The 21008-nt window shown below is 37.2% G+C and overlaps 1 protein-coding gene and 1 long non-coding RNA gene across 24 annotated transcripts in view; both read left to right on the top strand.

The window, feature by feature from the left end:
- The window catches only part of CSNK1G3 (casein kinase 1 gamma 3), a 116419-nt gene extending 104553 nt beyond the window's left edge, over nucleotides 1-11866 (top strand). For all 23 annotated transcript variants that reach the window (XR_015167046.1, XR_015167044.1, XR_015167045.1 and 20 more), the window contains one exon: nucleotides 9432-11866. Coding sequence is in view for 20 of the 23 variants with exons in the window: in XM_086410625.1 (XP_086266751.1) it covers nucleotides 9432-9486 (55 nt within the window). In the remaining 3 variants the exon portion in view is untranslated. The remainder of the gene's footprint in view (nucleotides 1-9431) is intronic.
- A 965-nt stretch (nucleotides 11867-12831) lies between these two features.
- LOC147368980 (uncharacterized) lies at nucleotides 12832-19243 on the top strand. Its single transcript, XR_015167048.1, has 3 exons — nucleotides 12832-13466; nucleotides 18658-18975; nucleotides 19088-19243. It is a non-coding gene; the product is annotated as an uncharacterized LOC147368980 (long non-coding RNA).
- The last annotated feature ends 1765 nt before the right edge of the window (nucleotides 19244-21008 follow it).

Here is a 21008-nt window from a genome sequence, read left to right as displayed (position 1 = left end):
GTGAAAGTCATTTCAGGTTTGTGATACTTGCTGCGTGGGGATGGAAAGGAAGAAAGTGAAGGTGCAGTTGCTTTGTTAGAGTGGCTACATACATGATCTTGCTCTCTGATCTAAACCCCACTTGTCTAACCAAATAGTTTCTCATTTTTATCATTGAGAAAGCTAGAGAAATGAAATTACATTTCAAGTATAAGTTTTAAGGGGAAAAAAATCCTTTGGCAGTGAATTAAAGTTCAGATGTCATGAAAGATACCTCCTATATCCTCTTCAACCAGCGGAGGATAGGCTAGGTTCTGGGGTCCTAAGTGCAGAGGGTCTGGCAGGTACCAACAGTCCCTCAACTGGATACTGACGAGCCAGTGAGTTACAGGGGCAGATAAGCACTTCAGATCCAGACGGAGGAATGTGCTTCAGTTTCTGGGTAGACTTTTGAGAAGAAAGTTTTTGACAGAGATCCAGGAAGACAAGCCATGTTTTACAAGAAGAAAAAGGCAGTCAGTAATGGGGAAATGGTGGTGTGATGTCAGTAGCAAAATCTTGGTTGTTTCCACCTATGTTTTCTACAGAGTTTAGGACTTTGATCCATTATCATTTCTTATTTCCTATGTAAACAGTATGTGAAGCAACAGTGTTCATCAGAAATAGAACTTAATGTTTATTCCCAAAGGATTTAAGAGTAGCGTTGTTGCTTCAAAGATTCTAGGCTAGCCTTCTGAATGATCTGGTCAGAAGCGTGACTTTGACTTTTGAGAACATTTTGGCTCACTGGAACCGTACAAGGGATAATCAAGAAAGAGCTGAGAAAAATAGAATCATTGACAGGAACATGATTTAATTGTCTGCACAGCCTAAATCTTTTCCCAGGGTAGTTGTCAGTCTCGATCTGAGGAGATTGAGGTATGAGGTATGCATATGAGATTGCATATGAGGTATGAATGAATGGATAAGAAAATGTAGTCACTGAACAACAGGAGAAAAAATGTCTTTGAAAATTTTTGAAAATATAAGTTATATTCTAAGACCAAATAATTGGACTTATTGATAGAATAACTTGGTCATATCATCTGTGAAAATTTCTATATGTGCTAATTCCTGGAATCTTTGCTATCATTACAATTATTATTTCCGATAACTACCCTCTATACCCCCCCCTTTAGCTGTACCAAGTTAAAATTATATGGTTTCATTTTATGCATTTGGCCTGCTCTCATGTAAATTGATGACATGGTGTCCACTCGGTGTCTCTAGCGCTCAGCTCCTTGCATCCAGGACAAGTCCTCATTGGAAATGGAGATGTAGGAAGTTGGCCTGGTAGTTGAATCTGGAAAGCAGTGCTTCTTGCGATTCAGATTCCTTTATTAATTTAATTCCTTTATTGACCATTTATTTCCAGAAAAGTTTCCATGGGCACTGAGATCTATATTTTGTAATATTTCACTAGAGTTTGTGACCTAAGGCTAAGAGCTTTGGCTTTAAAACATGGTTTAGGATTTTGACCAGGTTCTTAATTTAGAAGTTAGCTCCATTTATGAGGCAAAAATTTGATTTATTCAGTAGATATTAAATTAAAAGTACCAACTTTGTGTCCATTTGTGGAATGTATCATGATCAGGACCTTGGGAAATTTAAGGTTTTTGTTATTCAGTCACCAAGTCATCTCCAGCTCTTTGAAACCCCATTGACTGCAGCACAGCAGGCTCTTCTGTTCTTCACTATCTCCTGGAGTTACTCAAATTCATGTCCATTGAGTTGGTGATACTATCTAAACATCTCATCCTCTGCCACCCTCTTCTCCTTTTGCCTTCAGTCTTTCCCAGCATCAGGTTCTTTTCCAGTGAGTCGGCTTTTCACATCAGGTGGCCAAAGTACTGGAGCGTTAGCATCCATCCTTCCAATGAATATTCAGGTTGATTACCTTAAAGATTGACTGGTTTGTTCTCCTTGCTGTCCAAGGGACTCTTAAGCATCTTCTGTAGTACCACAATTCGAAAGCATCAGTTCTTCAGTACTCAGCCTTCTTTATGGTCCAACTGTTATATCCTTACATGACTACTGGAAAAACCACATGCGGTCTAGGTTTGTCATAGCTTTCCTTCCAAGGAGCAAGCATCTTTTAATTTTGTGGTTGCAGTCACTGTCTGCAGTGATTTTGGAGCCCAAGAAAATAAAATCTGTCACTGTTTCCACTTTCCCCCCATCTATTTGCCTTGAAGTGATGGGACCAGATGCCATGATCTTAACTTTTTTAATGTTGAGTTTTAAGGCAGCTTTTTCACTCTCCTCTTTCACCGTCATGAAGAGGCTTCTTAGTTTCTCTTCATTGTCTGCCTTTAGAGTGGTGTCATCTATGTATCTGAGGCTGTTGTCATTTCTCCTGGCAGTCTTGATTCCTGCTTGTGATTCATCCAGTCCAGCATTTCCCAAGATGTACTCTGCATATAAGTTGAATTAGCAAGGTGACAGTGTACAGTCTTGAGGTACTCTTATCCCAGTTGTGAACCAGTCTATCGTTCCATGTCCATTTCTAATTATTGCTTCTTGTCCCGTAATCAGATTTCTCAGGAGACAGGTAAGGTGGTCTGGTGTTCTCATCTCTTTAAGAATTTTCCACAGTTTGTGTGATGTATACAGTTAAAGGCTTTAGTGTAACAGAAGTAGAGGTTTTTTTTAGAAATCTCTTGCTTTTTCTATGATCCAACAAATGTTGACAATTTGATCTCTGGTTACTCTGCCTTTTCTAAACCCAGCTTGTATATTTCCGAGTTCTCTGTTCACATACTGCTGAAGCCTAGCTTGAAGGATTTTAAGCATTATCTTACTAGCGTGTGAAATTAGCACAATTGTCCGGTAGTTTGAACATTCTTTGACATTGCCCTTCTTTGGGATTGGAATGAAAAGTGACCTTTTCTAGTCTTATGGCCACTTCTGAGTTTTCCAAATTTGCAGGCATAGTGAATGCAGCGCTTTCACAGCATCATCTTTTAGGATTTGAAATAGCTCAGCTGGGATTCCATCACCTCCACTAGCTTGGTTTGTAATAATGATTCCTAAGGTCCAGTTGACTTCACACTGTAGGATGTATGGTTCTAGGTGAGTGACCACACCTTTGTGGTTATCTGGTCATTAAGACCTTTTTTTGTATACTTCTTCTTTGTCTTCTTGCCTCCTCTTCTTAATCTTTTCTGCTTCTGTTAGGTCCTTGCCATTTCTGTCCTTTATTGTGCCCATCCTTGGCATGAAGTGTTTCCTTTATATCTCCAATTTTCTTGATGAGATTTCCAGTTTTTCCCATTCTATTGTTTTTCTCTATTTCTTTGCCTTGTTCATTTCAGGAGGCCTTTTTTACCTCTCCTTGTTATTCTCTGGAATTCTGCATTCATTTGGGTATCTTTCCCTTTCTTTCCCTTACCTTTTGCTTCTCTTCTTTCCTCAGACATTTCCTCAGACATTCCTCAATAAAGCCTCCTCAGACAGTCTCTTTGCCTTCTTGCATTTCTTTGGGATGGTTTTGGTTACTTCCTCCTATACTGTGTTACAAACCTCCATCCATAATTCTTCAGGTACTCTGTCTACCAGATCTAATCCCTTGAATTTATTTGTCACTTCCACTGTATAATCATAAGAGATTTGATTTAGGTCATATCTGAATGGCCTAGTGGTTTTCCCTACTTTCTTCAATTAAGCTTGAATTTTGCCATAAGGAGCTCATGATCTGAGCCACAGTCAGCTCCTGGTCTTGTTTTTGCTGACTGAATAGAGCTTCTCTATCTTCAGCTGCAAAGAATAACAATCAGTCTGATTTTGATATTGACCATTTGGTGATGTCCATGTGTAGAGTCATCTCTTGTGTTGTTGGAAGAGAGTGTTTGTTATGACCAGTGTGTTCTCTTGACAGAACTCTGTTAGCCTTTACCCTGTTTGATTTTGTACTTCAGGGCCAAACTTGCTTGTTACTCCAGGTATCTCTTGAATTCCTACTTTTGCATTCCAATCCCTGGTGACGAAATGACATCCTTTTTGGTGTTAATACTAGAAGGTCTTGGAGGTTCTCGTAGAACCTTTCAGCTTCAGCTTCTTCAGCATTGATGATTGAGGCATCAGATCAGATCAGATCAGATCAGTTGCTCAGTTGTGTCTGACTCTTTGGAACCCCATGAATCGCAGCACGCCAGGCCTCCCTGTCCATCACCAACTCCCAGAGTTCACTGACTCACATCCATCGAGTCAGTGATGCAATCCAGCCATCTCATCCTCTGTCGTCCCCTTCTCCTCCTGCCCCCCCCTTCTCCTCCTGCCCCCAATCCCTCCCAGCATCAGAGTCTTTTCCAGTGAGTCAACACTTCGCATGAGGTGGCCAAAATACTGGGGTTTCAGCTTTAGCATCCTTCCTTCCAAAGAAATCCCAGGGCTGATCTCCTTCAGAATGGACTGGTTGGATCTCCTTGCAGTCCAAGGGACGCTAAAGAGTCTTCTCCAACACCACAGTTCAAAAGCATCAATTCTTCGGCGCTCAGCCGCCTTCACAGTCCAACTCTCACATCCGTACATGACCACAGGAAAAACCCTAGCCTGGACTAGACGGACCTTTGTTGGCAAAGTAATGTCTCTGCTTTTGAATACGCTATCTAGGTTGGTCATAACTTTCCTTCCAAGGAGTAAGCGTCTTTTAATTTCATGGCTGCAGTCACCATCTGTAGTGATTTTGGAGCCCAGAAAAATAAAGTCTGACACTGTTTCCCCATCTATTTCCCATGAAGTGGTGGGACCGAATGCCGTAATCTTCGTTTTCTGAATGTTGAGCTTTAAGCCAACATTTTCACTCTCCACTTTCACTTTCATCAAGAGGCTTTTGAGTTCCTCTTCACTTTCTGCCATAAGGTGGTTGTCATCTGCATATCTGAGGTTATTGCTATTTCTCCCAGCAATCTTGATTCCAGTTTGTGTTTCTTCCAGTCCAGCATTTCTCATGATGTACTCTGCATATAAGTTAAATATACAGCCTTGACGAACTCCTTTTCCTATTTGGAACCAGTCTGTTGTTCCATGTCCAGTCCTAACTGTTGCTTCCTGACCTGCATACAAATTTCTCAAGAGGCAGATCAGGTGGTCTGGTATTCCCATCTCTTTCAGAATTTTCCACAATTTATTGTGATCCACACAGTCAAAGGCTTTGACATAGTCAATAAAGCAGAAGTAGATGTTTTTCTGGAACTCTCTTGCTTTTTCTATGATCCAGCGGATGTTGGCAATTTGATCTCTGGTTCCTCTGCCTTTTCTAAAACCAGCTTGAACATCAGGAAGTTCACAGTTCACGTATTGCTGAAGCCTGGCTTGGAGAATTTTGAGCATTACTTTACTAGCGTGTGAGATGAGTGCAATTGTGTGGTAGTTTGAGCATTCTTTGGCATTGCCTTTCTTTGGGATTGGAATGAAAACTGACCTTTTCCAGTCCTCTGGCCACTGCTGAGTTTTCCAAATTTGCTGGCATATTGAGTGCAGCACTTTCACAGCATCATCTTTCAGGATTTGGAATAGCTCAACTGGAATTCCATCACCTCCACTAGCTTTGTTCATAGTGATGCTTTCTAAGGCCCACTTGACTTCACATTCCACGATGTCTGGCTCTAGGTCAGTGATCACACCATCGTGATTATCTGGGCCGTGAAGATCTTTTTTGTGTAGTTCTTCTGTGTATTCTTGCCATCTCTTCTTAATATCTTCTGCTTCTGTTAGGTCCATACCATTTCTGTCCTTTATTGAGCTCATCTTTGCATGAAATGTTCCTTTGGTATCTCTGATTTTCTTGAAGAGATCCCTAGTCTTTCCCATTCTGTTGTTTTCCTCTATTTCTTTGCATTGATTGCTGAAGAAGGCTTTCTTATTTCTTCTTGCTATTCTTTGGAACTCTGCATTCAGATGTTTATATCTTTCCTTTTCTCCTTTGCTTTTCGCTTCCCTTCTTTAGACTTGGATTACTTGTTGAATGGTTTGCCTTGGAAATGAGCTGAAATCATTCTGTTGCTTCTGAGATTGCATCCAAGTACTGCCTTTTGAACTCTTGTGTTGATTGTGTGGGCTGCTCCATTTCTTCTAAGGGGTTCTTGCCCACAGTAGTAGGTATAGTGGTCATCTGAATTAAATTTGCCCATTCCCATACATTTTAGTTCACGGATTCCTAAGATGTTGATGTGCACTCTTGCCATCTCCTGCTTGACCACGTCCAGTTTACCTCGATTCATGGACCTAATGTGTCAGGTTCCTATGAAGAATTCTTTACAGCATCGGACTTTACTGTCCCCAGCAGACACATTCACAGCGGAGTGTCCTTTCCACTTTGGACCAGGCACTTCATTGTTTTGAGAGGTATTAGTAATTGTCCACCACTCTTCCTCAGTAGCATGTTGGACACTTCCAGACCTGGGGGGCTCATCTTCCAGGATCATATATGTTTGCCTTTTCCTACTGTTCATGGTGTTTTTGCAGCAAAAACACTGGAGTGGTTTGTAATTCCTCCTCCAGAAAGTAGACCACAGACAATGTATGTTTTGTCAGAACTTTTCACAAGCCCTTTCTCCATGATAAGGCTATGATCCATGAAGGGGAATGTGGAGGTAGATAATAAGCAAATAAATAAAATAAATTAAGATTAGTACTATATACTGAGAGGAAAATTAAACAATCGTGTCAGAGTGGTCTTATGCTAAAAGTGTTTTAGACTGAGTTCTGAGGACAATTGAGATGAGTCCTGATTTATTAATCACTAGGACTATAAATCAGCTGTTTTGGTAGTGACTTTTAAGAAATCAGCTGGAAGCTTAATATCAATTTCTTCTTCTGTAAATATATCATATTTTGAGAACATCTACGTTCTCTGTATGTGGATGCATTCATATCGGATAAAGCAATGCTGTCCTCTGGTGGTCGTCGGTTTAATAGCATTGCCAGCTGTACTTGGGCAAATGTATTTCAAGGGTGTACTCTAGTGGGATTTACTTTTAAAAATTGGGTGTCTTTTTTTAGATTGCTTTGATTTTAAAAGGTCTCTACAGTTATCATGCATTTGAAGATCTTATTTAATCTTATATAATGCTTACAATAGTTTTCTGTGTTCAACAATACTTACACAATAGAAAGAAAGATTACCTAGGAAATAGGAAGAATTCAACTCTCAGAACTGAAAGCAGGTTAATAATGGTAAAAAAATAAATAAGTCAGACAGTGCGAATTGCTGATACAAGTGTGGAAAATCTGAGCCTTGAACTTGTTTATCAAAACATCTATGAAAGCCCCCTTTCTAAAAGGCTTATTATGTAAACCTTTCAACACTTTTTTAGTAGAAAACTTTTTTAGAAGGACATACTTGGGAATTTGAAAAGACAACCTTATTAAAAATAGTGAACATTGTTAATAAAACTTCATATTAAACAATAAATTTCCATTGACCTATGATCATATTATTTAATCTTCTAAATATTTGGTCTGTTTCTTTTAAATACTGATTTTTTAACATTTGCTGTTTACAATATGGACATTTTCTAACTCTTTAATTGAAGTCTTTCTATTAAAGACTTTCGAAGTCTTTAATTGAAGAGTTCTTTTTAGAATAATGATTTTTTATCTCCTAGTAGTTTTCTTATGATTAAATTTATTTATTTTTAATTGAAGGATAATTGCTTTTCAGTATTGTGTTGGTTTCTGCCAAACATCAACATGAATCAACCATAAGTATTCCTAGTAGTTTTTTGCTTTGCTTTTTTATTTTAGAAAATATATGTAACATATTTGAGAAAGTATTAGGTAGCTAACAGAAAAATTTGACTTTCTCTTCTAAATGTATTGTGCCTGAAGTCTTCTTTTACAGTAGTGTCTCTTTTTAAGACCCTTGATTGAGTAATTTATTTCCATTCTGTCTGGTAGTTATCTCAATAATAATAAAACTCATAAAGACTGATAACAACACATATTTCTAGTTGAATCTTTATCAGCTGATATATACAGTTTTAAATTAGTTTCATTCCCTAGTCTAGTCGTTATGTGCTATTTGAATGCAATTTAAAAAATTGGTTTTGAATGCTCCATAGTGATTTCTTAATCATGGCATAAATCACAGTAAACGTTGAAATTATTTTTTCTAAACATAATGTGAGCTGAGAGAGTGTGTAATTTAACTGGACAGTGTGGGGCTTTGTTTGCATTTATTTCACAGAACTATATAAAAGATACCTAGCCATTATTTCATCTGCAATGATCTTTTGCTGGATAGGACTCCTGAAGCTACATGGTCTCTTTCATGCTTAGCTTGAAAATGTTTCAGTTAATATCCTTTGCGGAAGGTGGGCTGGTAAGAATTAAATGAGTATCTTGGTATAAGGACTTCAGTGGGGCAAAGAAAAGAGCCTCTGTGTATGTGGCACCTGTCATCTTGGTATTTTGATAGATTGACTCTAAGTATGGAAGGGGGAGAAAGCCAGACCTTTATCTGAAGGAACGATAGAGTTTTGGAATATATGTGTGCGTTTGTTTTGTTAGTTGGTAATCAGTGATTCTCGTTTGACTCTCATTTCATACCAGCCTCAGCATATCTCTGCATGTGATGCCTCTTCTCATAATTAGGAGAATTCACTGTGGGAAAAACTAGTACCGTCAGGGATCATATCTAGATTTTGTTCATCTAGGCATGAAAACCAGATATTTCTTTAACAGAATTCAAAAATGGAATCAGTTTTTTATTATGAAACTGAATCACCTTGATTATGTTGTTTTAAATGTTGAGCATAATTTTTACCTTAATTAAGGTAACATGATAAGCTTGACCTTCTTTAACCCCTAAAGAATTAAAAATGCCAATATTAGCGTTTTTATTCTAGTTAATGTATTTTTTTCTCTCTTCTACTTTGTAAACATGATGGAGAATGTTTGTTGAAGAGTATTTTGGGAATTTCTCTCTTCATTTTTGAAATCTAATTCTTAATGAAAATAAAATCCCCAATATTAGGCTCATTATTGCTGTTCTAACATTGGCTTCCACAATCATATTCCACAATCAGGAAAAAAGAGAAAGATTACATAAGATCAACTTTATATACAGCATACAATTGGCAGAAATTAGTATCTAAAATAGGATGTGGTGGGTCAGTTTGGGGTTCAGAGCTTTATGGCTTTTTAATTAGTCTTGGTGCAGAGCCTTTTCAGTTTAGTGGCTCCTTTTAATATTGCATAGAATGTCTTGCTATTCTAAAAAGGCACATTGATGAAATGATAGTAGTACTTGCCATTATCTCACTAATATATATGCTTCATTGGTGTGTTCACTGTTTGTTGCACCAGCCTATGGCTTTTATGATCACTTACATTAACGCAATAGAGTTCAACCTTATTTTGCAATACCCTAGTATTTTTATAATAAAAGAAGTATTTCTCTCCATCTGCAGGTGCTGCTGTTTTTTCAAACGAAGGAAAAGGAAAACCATACAGCGCCACAAATGACTCTGGACACGGACAGATCATGGGGAGTTACTTACGTGTTCACCTGCTGTCTCGTGATTAAAATCATCTCTGTAGTGACCACATATATTTTCAAAGACTCACTCTTAGAAACGAAAATGTCATACTTTCATACTTCATTTTGTGGTTGTCTTACAGTCATTTTTTTTTTTTTTTTCTAATTTAACTTTTATGGAAGCTTTAAAGTTTTGTCAAAACATGAGTGCTTTGCCCATCAGTGAATGGAATGGACCAATGAGGTGGTATTGATGACTTACACAGTTCTATAGAACATTTTTAAGAAGCTCTCCTCCAGTTATAGAAAGCAGTACAGTATCTGAAATGTCAACCAGTTACATACCTAACCTGGTTTTCTTTTATAACTTCTGTAAGAGCATAATCAAACAGGAATTTTCTCCCCGGCGGATAAAGCAACAGAGAAAACAGTTGCCCAGATATTTAAAAGAAGTTATCCCTTGAGAAGTTCATTATCTGTGTGACATCTGCATTGATTTCACTGTTACCGATGGTACTGCTATTCATGAATCACGTTAACATTCTCTCTGTGAAATCAAGGTACAGTCACTGCCCAGAGGTACTGAGGAAAAAGCTCTATGGGTTCAGCCGATGGTAGTTGGTAAAATGAATCATAAAATAGCGTGGTTAATACGAGCTCTGCTTTTGTTGCACCACTATGTGAAGTACAGTGTTGCCGAAGTGGCAAAAGCGCTTATTTTTTAAAAATGCGAACTATTTGTGTAATGTAACTTTATGCTTCCAGATAATGATGTATGTTAGACAGCAAGAAATGAATACTTTGAGAAATGAGATATGATGGAGTTTTTGGAGAAATACACTAGGAGAAGGAATAAATGTGAATCTCACCGCATCATATGAGGTTGAAGGAGATCCCACTGAAACCTGCTGCTGAACGACTACATTCTCCTTAAGCAGAAAACTTTGGATGTGCCACGCAATGGTGTCTGTTTATTAATTAGTTGCTCTTTGATTAAAAAGAAGGGCACCCCCCAGCAATAAAACCGGGGTCCCCCTATTGCCATCTGCTCACATTAGTCTCTTGTATTCAACTTTGCTGGTTCTCTGGAATTTTCCTGCTTTTTAGTATAATTTTGATGATTGAAGACTATTTTGGAAAGGATGGGTCAGGTGCTTTGTCCCCATAGTCTTTTGAAGTGCCTGCATATGAACAAAGAAACGGTTCTGTTTTAAAAAAATAGGAAACCCATTCCATTTTTCAAGAATGTTTTGTTTTAAGCCATACAGACACAGGTTATACTTTTGTCACATTTTCCTAGCCAGAATTTTCAAGGAGAGTTAAGATAAAAAGACTGGCTAGAAAGATAATTGTGTTGTTCAGATCTCATATTCACCTTTCGTTTATGAAATTGTTACCTACTCCTTCAATGCAGCCCCTTCTTTTTGTCTCTTAAGTGCGTGCCTCTGGGCAAGCTTATTTATTTTTATTGTTTCAAGGTAACATTTAAAATGTGTAATTAAATAAATCTACATTTTTGACTTCCTTATTGCATTTCCAGAAATTTGCTTGTACTTTGTAATTTATTTTCTTATTAGCCAAAAGTTCAGTGTGTTGTTTTTGATGAATTAGGCACCCATATGAATAGTGCAGATCAGGATGTTGTTTGTCATCATCGCTTGGAATCCTATAAATGATCTTTATAAGTTCTTGATTTTAAAGATCTACACTCAGCCTAGAAAACATATACTGTATAATTTGGTCAACAGTTTCCATTTTATATTTGTATACTGTCATGATGTCTTAAACTACAGGAGTTACATACTGAGTTTTTATTTTTGTTTGCTTTGAGCAAGGTAGATGGATGTTTTAGCCATTATAATGTGAAACCACTTCTTTCTTTACAGTATTTGACCAAATTTGTGTGTCTATGATATTTGTAAATACATGCGATATCTGTATTTCTTATCATAAGCCTGTTTAGTTTTATTCTCAGTAGGGTTTTTGGACTGTACAGTGTTTATATGATCTGAACTCCTTATACATAAGAAGGTGTGTATATTAATCCAATTATGGACTTAAAATATTTTAAAAGTATAAATACCCTTATTTGCTGCAAAGACCAGTGTGTAGACATTTGCTTTTTAGCAATATTTTTAAGTGCTCCATTTTAATGCCAAGGAATAAGTCTTTTGGCGACACAAACTGGTCAATAATAGGTAATGCAGGTATGTTCAGGTTAAGCCAACGATGTTTTGCATTTTTATGCTTCTTTTCTGTCAACACTAATGAAGTCAACATTGCCTGAATGTCTGAATAATGAAACACATCCCTGTTTAAAAGTATGTAACTGAAAAAGAAATAAAAAATAAAGGTAGTTTTTTTAAACTTGCTCTTTCCCCTTTCCTCTGATCATGGGTAAAATAATGCCACTCACTAACTGAAGATAGAAATTTTTAAAATTCAGTTTATGTGAATAAATTTAGTATATGTGAAAAGCAGAGCTGAAGGAACGTTCTTTTGTGTTTTTGATTTTTGTTTTGCTTTGTTGGAACTCTATTGTAAGCAGTATGTAGCTGGGTGTATCCAAGCTTTCTTTAATGAAAGTTTAAACAAATTTTTTATTTCTCCGAACTCTTTAATAGAGCAATTAATTAGAACTAATGCCATTAATAAACAAAGGAAATAAACTGTATCATTTCATCCCTTTTAAAAAATGAAGTCATACTATTATGTTTCCAGAAATGAAGTATTATTGCTCCAGTTTGAAATGAATGTCTTTAAGATCATTGCAGATGCAGAGCACATATCTGTGGCAGTATCTCACAGTTCATCATTGTGCTGTTCACTCTAGGGGGTTTTACAAGATGCTGCTGTGCTTACTGAAAGATGGCAAAGGTAAGGTAAGTCAAAGCAGCAGTCTTAAGTCTGTATGTGTCCACTAAGAACCACCATTCAGAAACAGTAAGAAGATCTGGAGATCAAACATAGCATAGGTTAAGCATGGGTTAAAAGGCCCTATCTAGAAATAAATGACCTAAGATTAGAGTTTGACCTGAATGATTATATAGTTGCATTAGTCAGTACCCTTGGCTTTGCAAGTGCTAGAAACCTAACTTGGCTTCAGCAGTAGGCATGCACATCATTGCATTTGAAAAGTCCATTCATACATTCATAGGAGTGGCTTTGGACATGCTTGATCCTGGTGTAAAGTTTAGGAATCTGACTTTGTATTTCTCAGTTTTGCTTCCTACTCTTCTGTTTTCGTTGTCAAGGGGATTTTTTGTGTGTGATGGTAAAATGACCACGCAACAACTTTAGACTACTGCCTACTTCATAACCTCAACAAAGGACAGTTTCTCTCAACAGTTTTAACAGAATCCTGACATTTATTCCTTCATTGATTCACATGCCCACCCCAGAGCCACTGTGGCCCAGGAAATGTTGTTCTCCCATCTTCACAGGACACATTGGACTGAGAAATGAGGTAGAAGGGGTGTTCCCAAAAGAAAATGAGGGTATTGTTATCAGAAGGAAAGTGAATGGATTCAGTGCAGGCAAAATCTAGATATTTGCTGTTATGGTGAGAAAAACAAAATAGAGTGTAAAGGGAAAAATAATTGCTTTAAATTAGAAAACGTTTGTATTACTGAGACATATTAGTCTGAATATATTATTGAAAATCACTAATACACATTTGAAAAATGTTTTGGACTTAGGTAAAAATGAACATCATAAGTACCATATTTGATGTGTTTTTGTTTAGTTTTTAAAGGTTTTTGTGATTACCATTGGATTAGTAGAGTGAAAAGCTGATCTTTCTAGAGAAAAAGTAAATGGAATTATAAAGTTTTGCTGATGTTTGGGATGATGAGTTTCTTCTCTGCCCATCTCTAATATGGACCCACATTATTTTCTTAGGAAATTTACTTCATAGGAATACATGGATCATAACCAAAGAAAGGACTACATATACAAGTATTATCAGGTAATACTGCTGGGATATGAAAATGGTTTTAGAAGGAACAGTTGTTCACAGGAATGTTTACCATACTGTGACTTGACTTAATATGAAAAACAGTCCTGCACTGCTCTAGAGTGGGGTTGACAAACTTTGGTTTTATGGGACCAAAGGCAAAATTGAAGTTTTTATATACTTGCATAATGAGAAAACAAATTTCCAGTAGTTTTGTATTGAGGAAGTTCAAAATACATATGAATACTTGAGTACAATTTTTTTGTAATACAGGTCTACTGATAAGAATTGAGATATTTTGAGAGGATAATATTTCACTTAGGAGTTTGAAATTGATCGTCTGTTATGCTGATCTGTAATGTGATTTTATATATTTCATCTTTGAAAATGTCTTCAGATAGATATTACCAAATACTGTATCAGTCCATACGTATGATTTAATTACAGTGTATTCACCATTAGGAGGGTGTTTTATACAATTTTCTTAGATTCTGCCCTTGATATTTGCCATGGACATAACATTACATTGCAGATTAATTACTTTGTATTGAAGATTAGATGGATGCTCCTCATTTGTACAGTTAAGTGGATCCAAAAATGTAGCTGAAACAGCAGTTGAGTTTGAAAAACATACCCACTGCAAATTGTGTAGGAATGGATATCTTGCTTCTTGTTTTAACTTGACAGCATAGGAAGTGGATTGACATTACTTGTGATTTAAATAAGATTAGTTTTGTCATAATGATTTTGTTGCAGTGTAAATTTCACATATAAGTGCTGTTTTGCCTTACAATTTTTAAGTTGATTTACTAAGAAACGTCAAATCTGCTGCAAACCTAATTTTCAAATCTATTCAGTTTTCATTAATAATAGGTAAAAATGATACCTATTCAGAGAAAATTCAGTGTTGGTTCTGAGCTAAAAAAAAAATTGCAATAAAACTTTCCTACAAATATCAAACTGCTGTGTAGCTGGGCAAGTCAGGATATTCAGTTTCCATTCCTAGCAAAAACTTACTGGAAGTAATGATAGTTAAAACTGCAAGAGTAAATGAAATTCACCACTGACTTAACTAGTTCAGTACCATGACAGATTCAAATAGTTCCCCCAGAATACCTGCTGATGAATCATGTAATGCATAAAGATTGATTTTAAACATTTTATACTTTCACAAGCTTTGTAAATTTGCCCAGTAAACCATTTTCTACTCCATATGCCCTTACCACCATTAAGTTACAACACATCTTTGCAGACACCACTTCAGTTAGCACTGATGTTTTCTCAAGTTCTTTAAAAGTCTTCTCTCTTAAAAAAAATTATCTTATTGGAGTTGTTGCACGGAGTCTATTCACAGAGGCCAATTCCTGAGTTACTTTAAGCTCCATACTGACTTCTCTTGTAATCAACAACTAGGCAGTATTGGTAACATGTATTGACTCATGAAAAGCCAAATCATTTGCCTTGTTTTTTAGTTGACAGTTGGTGTCTTCAAGCAATTGTCCTTGCACAAAAACTAGTGGTCTTCAACGTGTTTATCTTCTCTGGACACACTTTGTAGCTGCTGCAGTCAAACACAGTTTAATTAACTTTAACTCACTGTCACTGAAGAACTTTCTTTGCTTGGCTAACAAATGAGCCACTTGGAAAGTAACTTTGGTTGCACCTTCATTCTCATTTTTTGTGTGTTTGAATAAATTCTATTGTGATAAGATACTCTGCTTTAAAGTTTTAATTGTTCTTACTGTTGCTTTCCTGTGAGTTGGGAATATTGTGATGAGTGCTTGGTCTGGTAATGTGAAAATAAATTGTATTCTTTTAACACAACTGAAGTGTCACTGCCTAATAAACATGGTGCTTTGCTATTATAATTTTATAACAAAATAATCCACATTCCACCGTGCCTTAAAAAGCACAACAGTCAAACTTCGCTTTACTTTTTGAAATATGATTAACCTGCATTAGTAATAAAAGTAATAAAATGTTTGTATGACACTATGTGTAGCACTTGAAATGCTGTCGAATGGTCACTGTGTCCCTGAGATTCGTAGTGTGTTGAGCAGCAATGTAAAGTAGTGAGCACCACATATGGTCTCTGTCACAGCTTTGCCTTCGTAGCTTGAAAGCAGCCATAGACAACATGTCAATGAATGAGCATGGCTGTGTTCCAATAAAAGTTTTATTTATGGGTACTGAAATTGGAATTTTATATAGTTTTTATGTATCATGAAGTATTCTTTGGATTTTTTTCAACCATTTAAAAAATGCAAATACCATTCTTAGTTCATGGGCCAAATGAAAGCAGGAGTTGGACTGGATCTGGCTTGCAGACCATGACTTGCCAACTTCTATTCTGGACCACACTGGAAAGATTTGGATGTTTGAAGTTAATTTTATTTTTTTAACCTAATTGAGTGACACAATAAAAGGAGGGGTCATTTTGAAATAACCTGAAGGATTATGATAAAGAAAATGCTCCATAGTACATTTGGGAATTATAAATGAGATCATTCAGTGTCCTGTTTGAGCTTAGGTGTTGAAGCAGTGTATGGTCTTAGAAAGAGCATGAAGATTTGCAACTTTTTCACTTGCCTTGTGAGAACCGTGGCAGGTTACTTCTTAGCATCAGTTTCCTCACCTCAGATTGGAGTAATGCTTTCTTTGCAGCACGTCTCTGAAGTTTCGCAGTAATATCTATAAGAGCTCTCCATGCAGGCTGCCATCTACCATTACTCTCATGATAAACCATATTTGAAAACTGAGCAGCACCTTTATTTCTCAAGCAGAGTGTGTGCTTCTGCTTTTTGAGACAAGACTTTGGTCTGGTATTGATTAAACTGTGTCTTAGATTGAAGCTGTCGTTCCTATCTGTTTAAAAATATTTGTACCCTGATTTTATCACGTTGTACAATTGGCTACTTTGACTCATAACAGCGTTGATAAGTTAAAAATCATTAATTCTGTACCTTTAATGGTAAAAATAACAAACAACAGAGGCAAGGACAAAGCCCTGTGTCACGTATTCCTGCTTGCTGTAAGCTCAGTATCAGTCCACTAACCTAAGACATGATGCCTAGGTGGGCTGTCTAATGTGTGACAATCCTCTGCCATTTGGCTACTGTGAGCTATTTATGTTTTTCTGAAATCTAGGTGAAATGAACCATTTAGTCCATTTCTTTGCCCTCCCATTCTCATTATTCCATCTGAAAAAGGAACTGGATTTAGTTTGTAATGTCTTTTCCTAATGAATCCATGTTTACTTCAAAGATCACTGTTTCTAATACTATAAACTTTTGACTAATTCAGTCTAGTCTTATTTGGAATCTACATTATTGACCAATCTGTAGCTGTATAGTCTACTCTTTTTTTTTTTTTTTCTTTTAATAGAAATTTCATTTCCAATCTAGTCTTTTTGCCTTGCTCCATTTACCATCTGCAAAGTCTCTCAGGATGAATTTTGTCTGGGTTTGGAGACTTGTTTGTGCCTATGATGGACCTCATTTCCTTCTTACTTTAACCCCCTTATCACCCACTTAATTTTCTAGGCTGAAGATTATTCTTGATTTAAAAAAAAAAAGAAACTCTAAAAAAGCTAAGTCTTATATTATCCTCGTAACCATTTCCTTACATTTGTCTCTACACATAGTTTATAAAACCCTATTTATTGACTTGAGCTTTGTTTTTTCTTTTAAGAAATTGTCAGCTAATTGGGAGAGGGAGGTTAAAGATTTTACCATTTCTTATATTCATTAGCTATGCATACTTGACTTCCATTCTTTTAAGAGTTTAGCTTGTCAGAAGAGACATTTTTTTGCAAGCTTGCTCCTTCCCCCTCCCCTTATAGAGTCAGTTTTGATTGCAGAACTGGAATCAACAGTCTGAGTTCTCTTCACTAGTTATCACCAGCCTTGAAATGATCACATTCTCTCAAGGTTCCCAAACCTTCCTCTTTATCAATTAGTTACTTCCTGTTGGTCATTTTGGCAGTCCAGCGTAGTAGTTTCAATATTTGCCATTTCCTCTATTTCCTGGAAGGTTTCCCAGATGGCTCAGGGGGTAAAGAATCTGCCTGCATTGCAGGAGACACAGAAGACATGGGTTCAATCCCTGGATTGGGAAGATCCCCTAGAGTACAAAACCGCAACCTACTCCAGTATTCTTGCCTGGAGAATTCTATGGACAGAGGAGTCTGGCAAGCTACAGCTCACGGAGTCTCAGTCTGACAGGACTAAGCATGAATACCTGATTTCCTGGAAGACTAGTTTTTTTTTTGGCGTATAAAGAATCATCAGATGCTCTGGTTTTGGTAAAATAGGATTTTTAGACAATTGAAGCTATCATGACCGTATGTTTCCCAATTCTGGGCTTTTAAAGTTCATGTATTTAACAACTTTTTTTTTTTAATAGCACCTTGTTTCAGTCAGTGGTTGCATGCTTAAATCTGATTTTCTGGCCTGGCATTCTGTAGTGTATTTTCATAATTGTATCCCGGTTTTTTCCTCTCTTTCCGTAATATTTTCTACAGTGCATTTTATGTTTGGTGTCCAAGTACCAGTGCTGTCAGTCCAGGATACTTCCCTACGCCTCTCCTCATTTGTGTGCCCTTTTGTTGCCTAAGCCTTGCTTATAGCTTGTGTCTGTATGTTAGTGTGAAGACAGCTGGGTGTTGTCTGACACTTCTGAAGTTCTCTTCTGGAGTGAATCACTTGACCATTTCCAACCTGACAATGTATATAACAGTCAGTTTCTTGTTTCTCATCTGATTTTTTCACCCTTATCCTCATTCAGTTAAAAAAATCTCTTTAATGAGTCATATATGTTCATACCAATATCTCATGAGATAACATTCTACCCATTTTAAATTGTGCCTTGGAAATTCAAATCATTTAAAAATCATATTGGCAACAAAATCACTTCCTTCTTATACCTTGTATTTTATGCTGAATTCCATATTAACTTTGTCAGGATGTCCTAAATAGTTCTACAGTCAACTTTTTAAAAAAATTTAATATGATAAATTGTGTGTGTGTGTGTGTGTATATATTTATACACATAGATAAATGTATATAATTATAAAGATTTGGCAATTAGAGCTATTTTTTTCTCCACAGTAATTGGTGCTTAAGTTGCTTAAATGGAAGCACCAGCTGAAAATCCTACCTTGAAAAATTAACATCTGGATAATCTCTTGTGGTCTCCTCTACAGGTTTGGCTGGTAGAAGACCAAAAGGGAGCACTGAGAATTGAAAGTGCTTATTTTTCATATTCAAGAAAGGTAAAGGCTGTTCTTCAGTCAAAGTCCCAAGTTGTGAACAAGTAACCACTGGGAATCAAGATAACTTCCAATTAATTCAAAAGCTCTGAAAATGAATCAGTAACATCACACCAGTGACTCTGGTTCCAAAAATGAGCAAGTCAACAGCAGCCTCACCACAGTCTTATGAAACTGGGCAAATTGATGCCAACGTTACACTTGGGGACAATAGCTGGGCAAAAGTGCCTTGCTCCAGTGACCACACTGCAGGTATTTCATCAGCCCTTTTGGTTTCCCTAAATCCTGCTGCACCATTGTAAATAGTTTATGTATTACATTCTTCTCTATTACTCTGTTTGTGTTATCTCTCTCCTCTGTAAAGCTCTCCCTCTCCCTGCGCCATTGAGGACACAGTGAGAAGGCAGCTATTTTCAAGCCAGAAAGAGAACTCTCACCAGGAACTGAATTTGTTGGTACCTTGATCTTGGACATCTCAGCTTCTAAAACTGTGAGAAATAAATGTTTATTGTTTAAGCCATCCTGTTCATGGTATTTTGTTATAGCAGCCTGAACTGACTAATACAGGAACTGTTCAAGAAAACTAACTCCCTAGTTTTTGTGAAAGTGATTGTGTTAGCCTTTGACATCTTTACAAGGACGTGATGGTCAAATGAAATAATGGATTTGGACGACATTGTGATGTCTAAAGTAGAGGTTTCCACACCTTGCTGAGTGTAACAGTCACTTATAGATAGTACATTTTTTGAAAGAAAACCCTTGGGCTCTCTACTCCTAGTGCTTCTGATGAAGGAAAAGAGTTAATTAGAGGAGTTAAGAAGTTCTTTAAGGAGTTCTTAAAGGACTCCTCTAATAATTCTCATATATCACCAAGTTTGGGATGCATTACTTTGAAACAACTGCTCTAAATTGTCCTTGAAGGTGGTGACTTTAAAAACAAATATTTATTTCACTACACTGGGTCTTAGTTGCAGCACTCGGAATCTTTGATCTTTATTGTGGCATGCAGGGTCTTTTTAGTTGTGGCATGTGGGATCTAGTCCCTTGACCAGGGATTGAACTGCAGTCCCCTGCACTGGGAGCATGGTGTCTTAGCCACTGGACCACCAGGGAAGTCCTGAAGGTAGGTAAACTTCTGAGAGTTGGGTACTGAGATGTCCCTTTAAAGTATTCTCTTCCGGGGTACCGTACCTTAGTACTGTTCGTCAGGTGTTTCTGGTTCTCCCCTCGTCCAGACACGTGGGAGTAATGTACTTCCTGCTCACTTGTGTGGGGTGAGGCCGTGTCACTCACCACCTAGACCATTTCCTCTGACTCCTCTCAGTTTTTCAGCTCCTGACTGGCCTGCCTCCACAGACCTGGGCCAACACTCGTCCAGTCTCCTGTTACATTCTTGACTCAGAGAGCAAATACAGTCAAGGGGGTTTTGACACAAACAAACCCCCCTTCATTGATCGTGCTCCCTCATCCAGTTATTCTATTTTTCCCCTTTCTCTTGGCGAGACATCTCGACATTTTTCCCATTTCTCTTGGTGAGAAAGAAGAGTTACAGTATTATCCTGTAGTATTCCAGTGGCTGAATCATTGTGTAACATGATCACTGCTTGACCCTTACAGGTCTTGCCTCTATATATTTTGCTTTGAGGTCCAGGACTGTGATGGTAAAAGCTGTATGATATTTACTGCATTTGAAAGACAATTTTTGTTTAGTCTTGTTTTGTGAGCATCCATGGATAAGTATGTTCAGATCTAAGGAAAAGTAAAAAACTGTTAGAAGTCAGGTGGTGTGATATTTAGGGGAATTATGGGCTAAAATCCTTCTCTTGACCAGGTCGCAAGGTAGTTAATAGGTTCTTGTAAGACAGAGAGTGAAAAGTTCAGAATACCAAGGGACAGATTCAGTCAGAAATGCCCTTTTGCTGCTGCTGCTAAGTCGCTTCAGTTGTATCCGACTCTGTGTGACCCCATGGACTGCAGCCTACCAGGCTCCTCTGTCCATGGGATTTTCCAGGCAAGAAAATCCCCACTGGAGTGGGGTGCCATTGCCTTCTCTAATACAACGTGGTTGCTAGATACTATCCCTACTAGATTCTCAATTCTCTGCTGATGTAGCTTCTTTCCTTGAATTATTCAAAAAGCTTAAAGAGTGAAAACAGCCAAACGAGAGAAATATCTTTGTTTAAGCTCCATGATGTAATCTGGTCACTGCTTCATTTTTCATACACCAAAGAACATCAACAAAATGATGATACTCAAGCTCAATTTTACCTTTCACAGGGCATTGA

Source organism: Bos grunniens, chromosome 7 (assembly GCF_055505025.1).
Source record: "Bos grunniens cultivar Pamir isolate PY7600 chromosome 7, Bosgru_T2T1.0, whole genome shotgun sequence".
Classification (NCBI taxonomy): Eukaryota; Metazoa; Chordata; class Mammalia; order Artiodactyla; family Bovidae; genus Bos; species Bos grunniens.
This window is presented reverse-complemented; position numbering and strand designations above follow the sequence as displayed.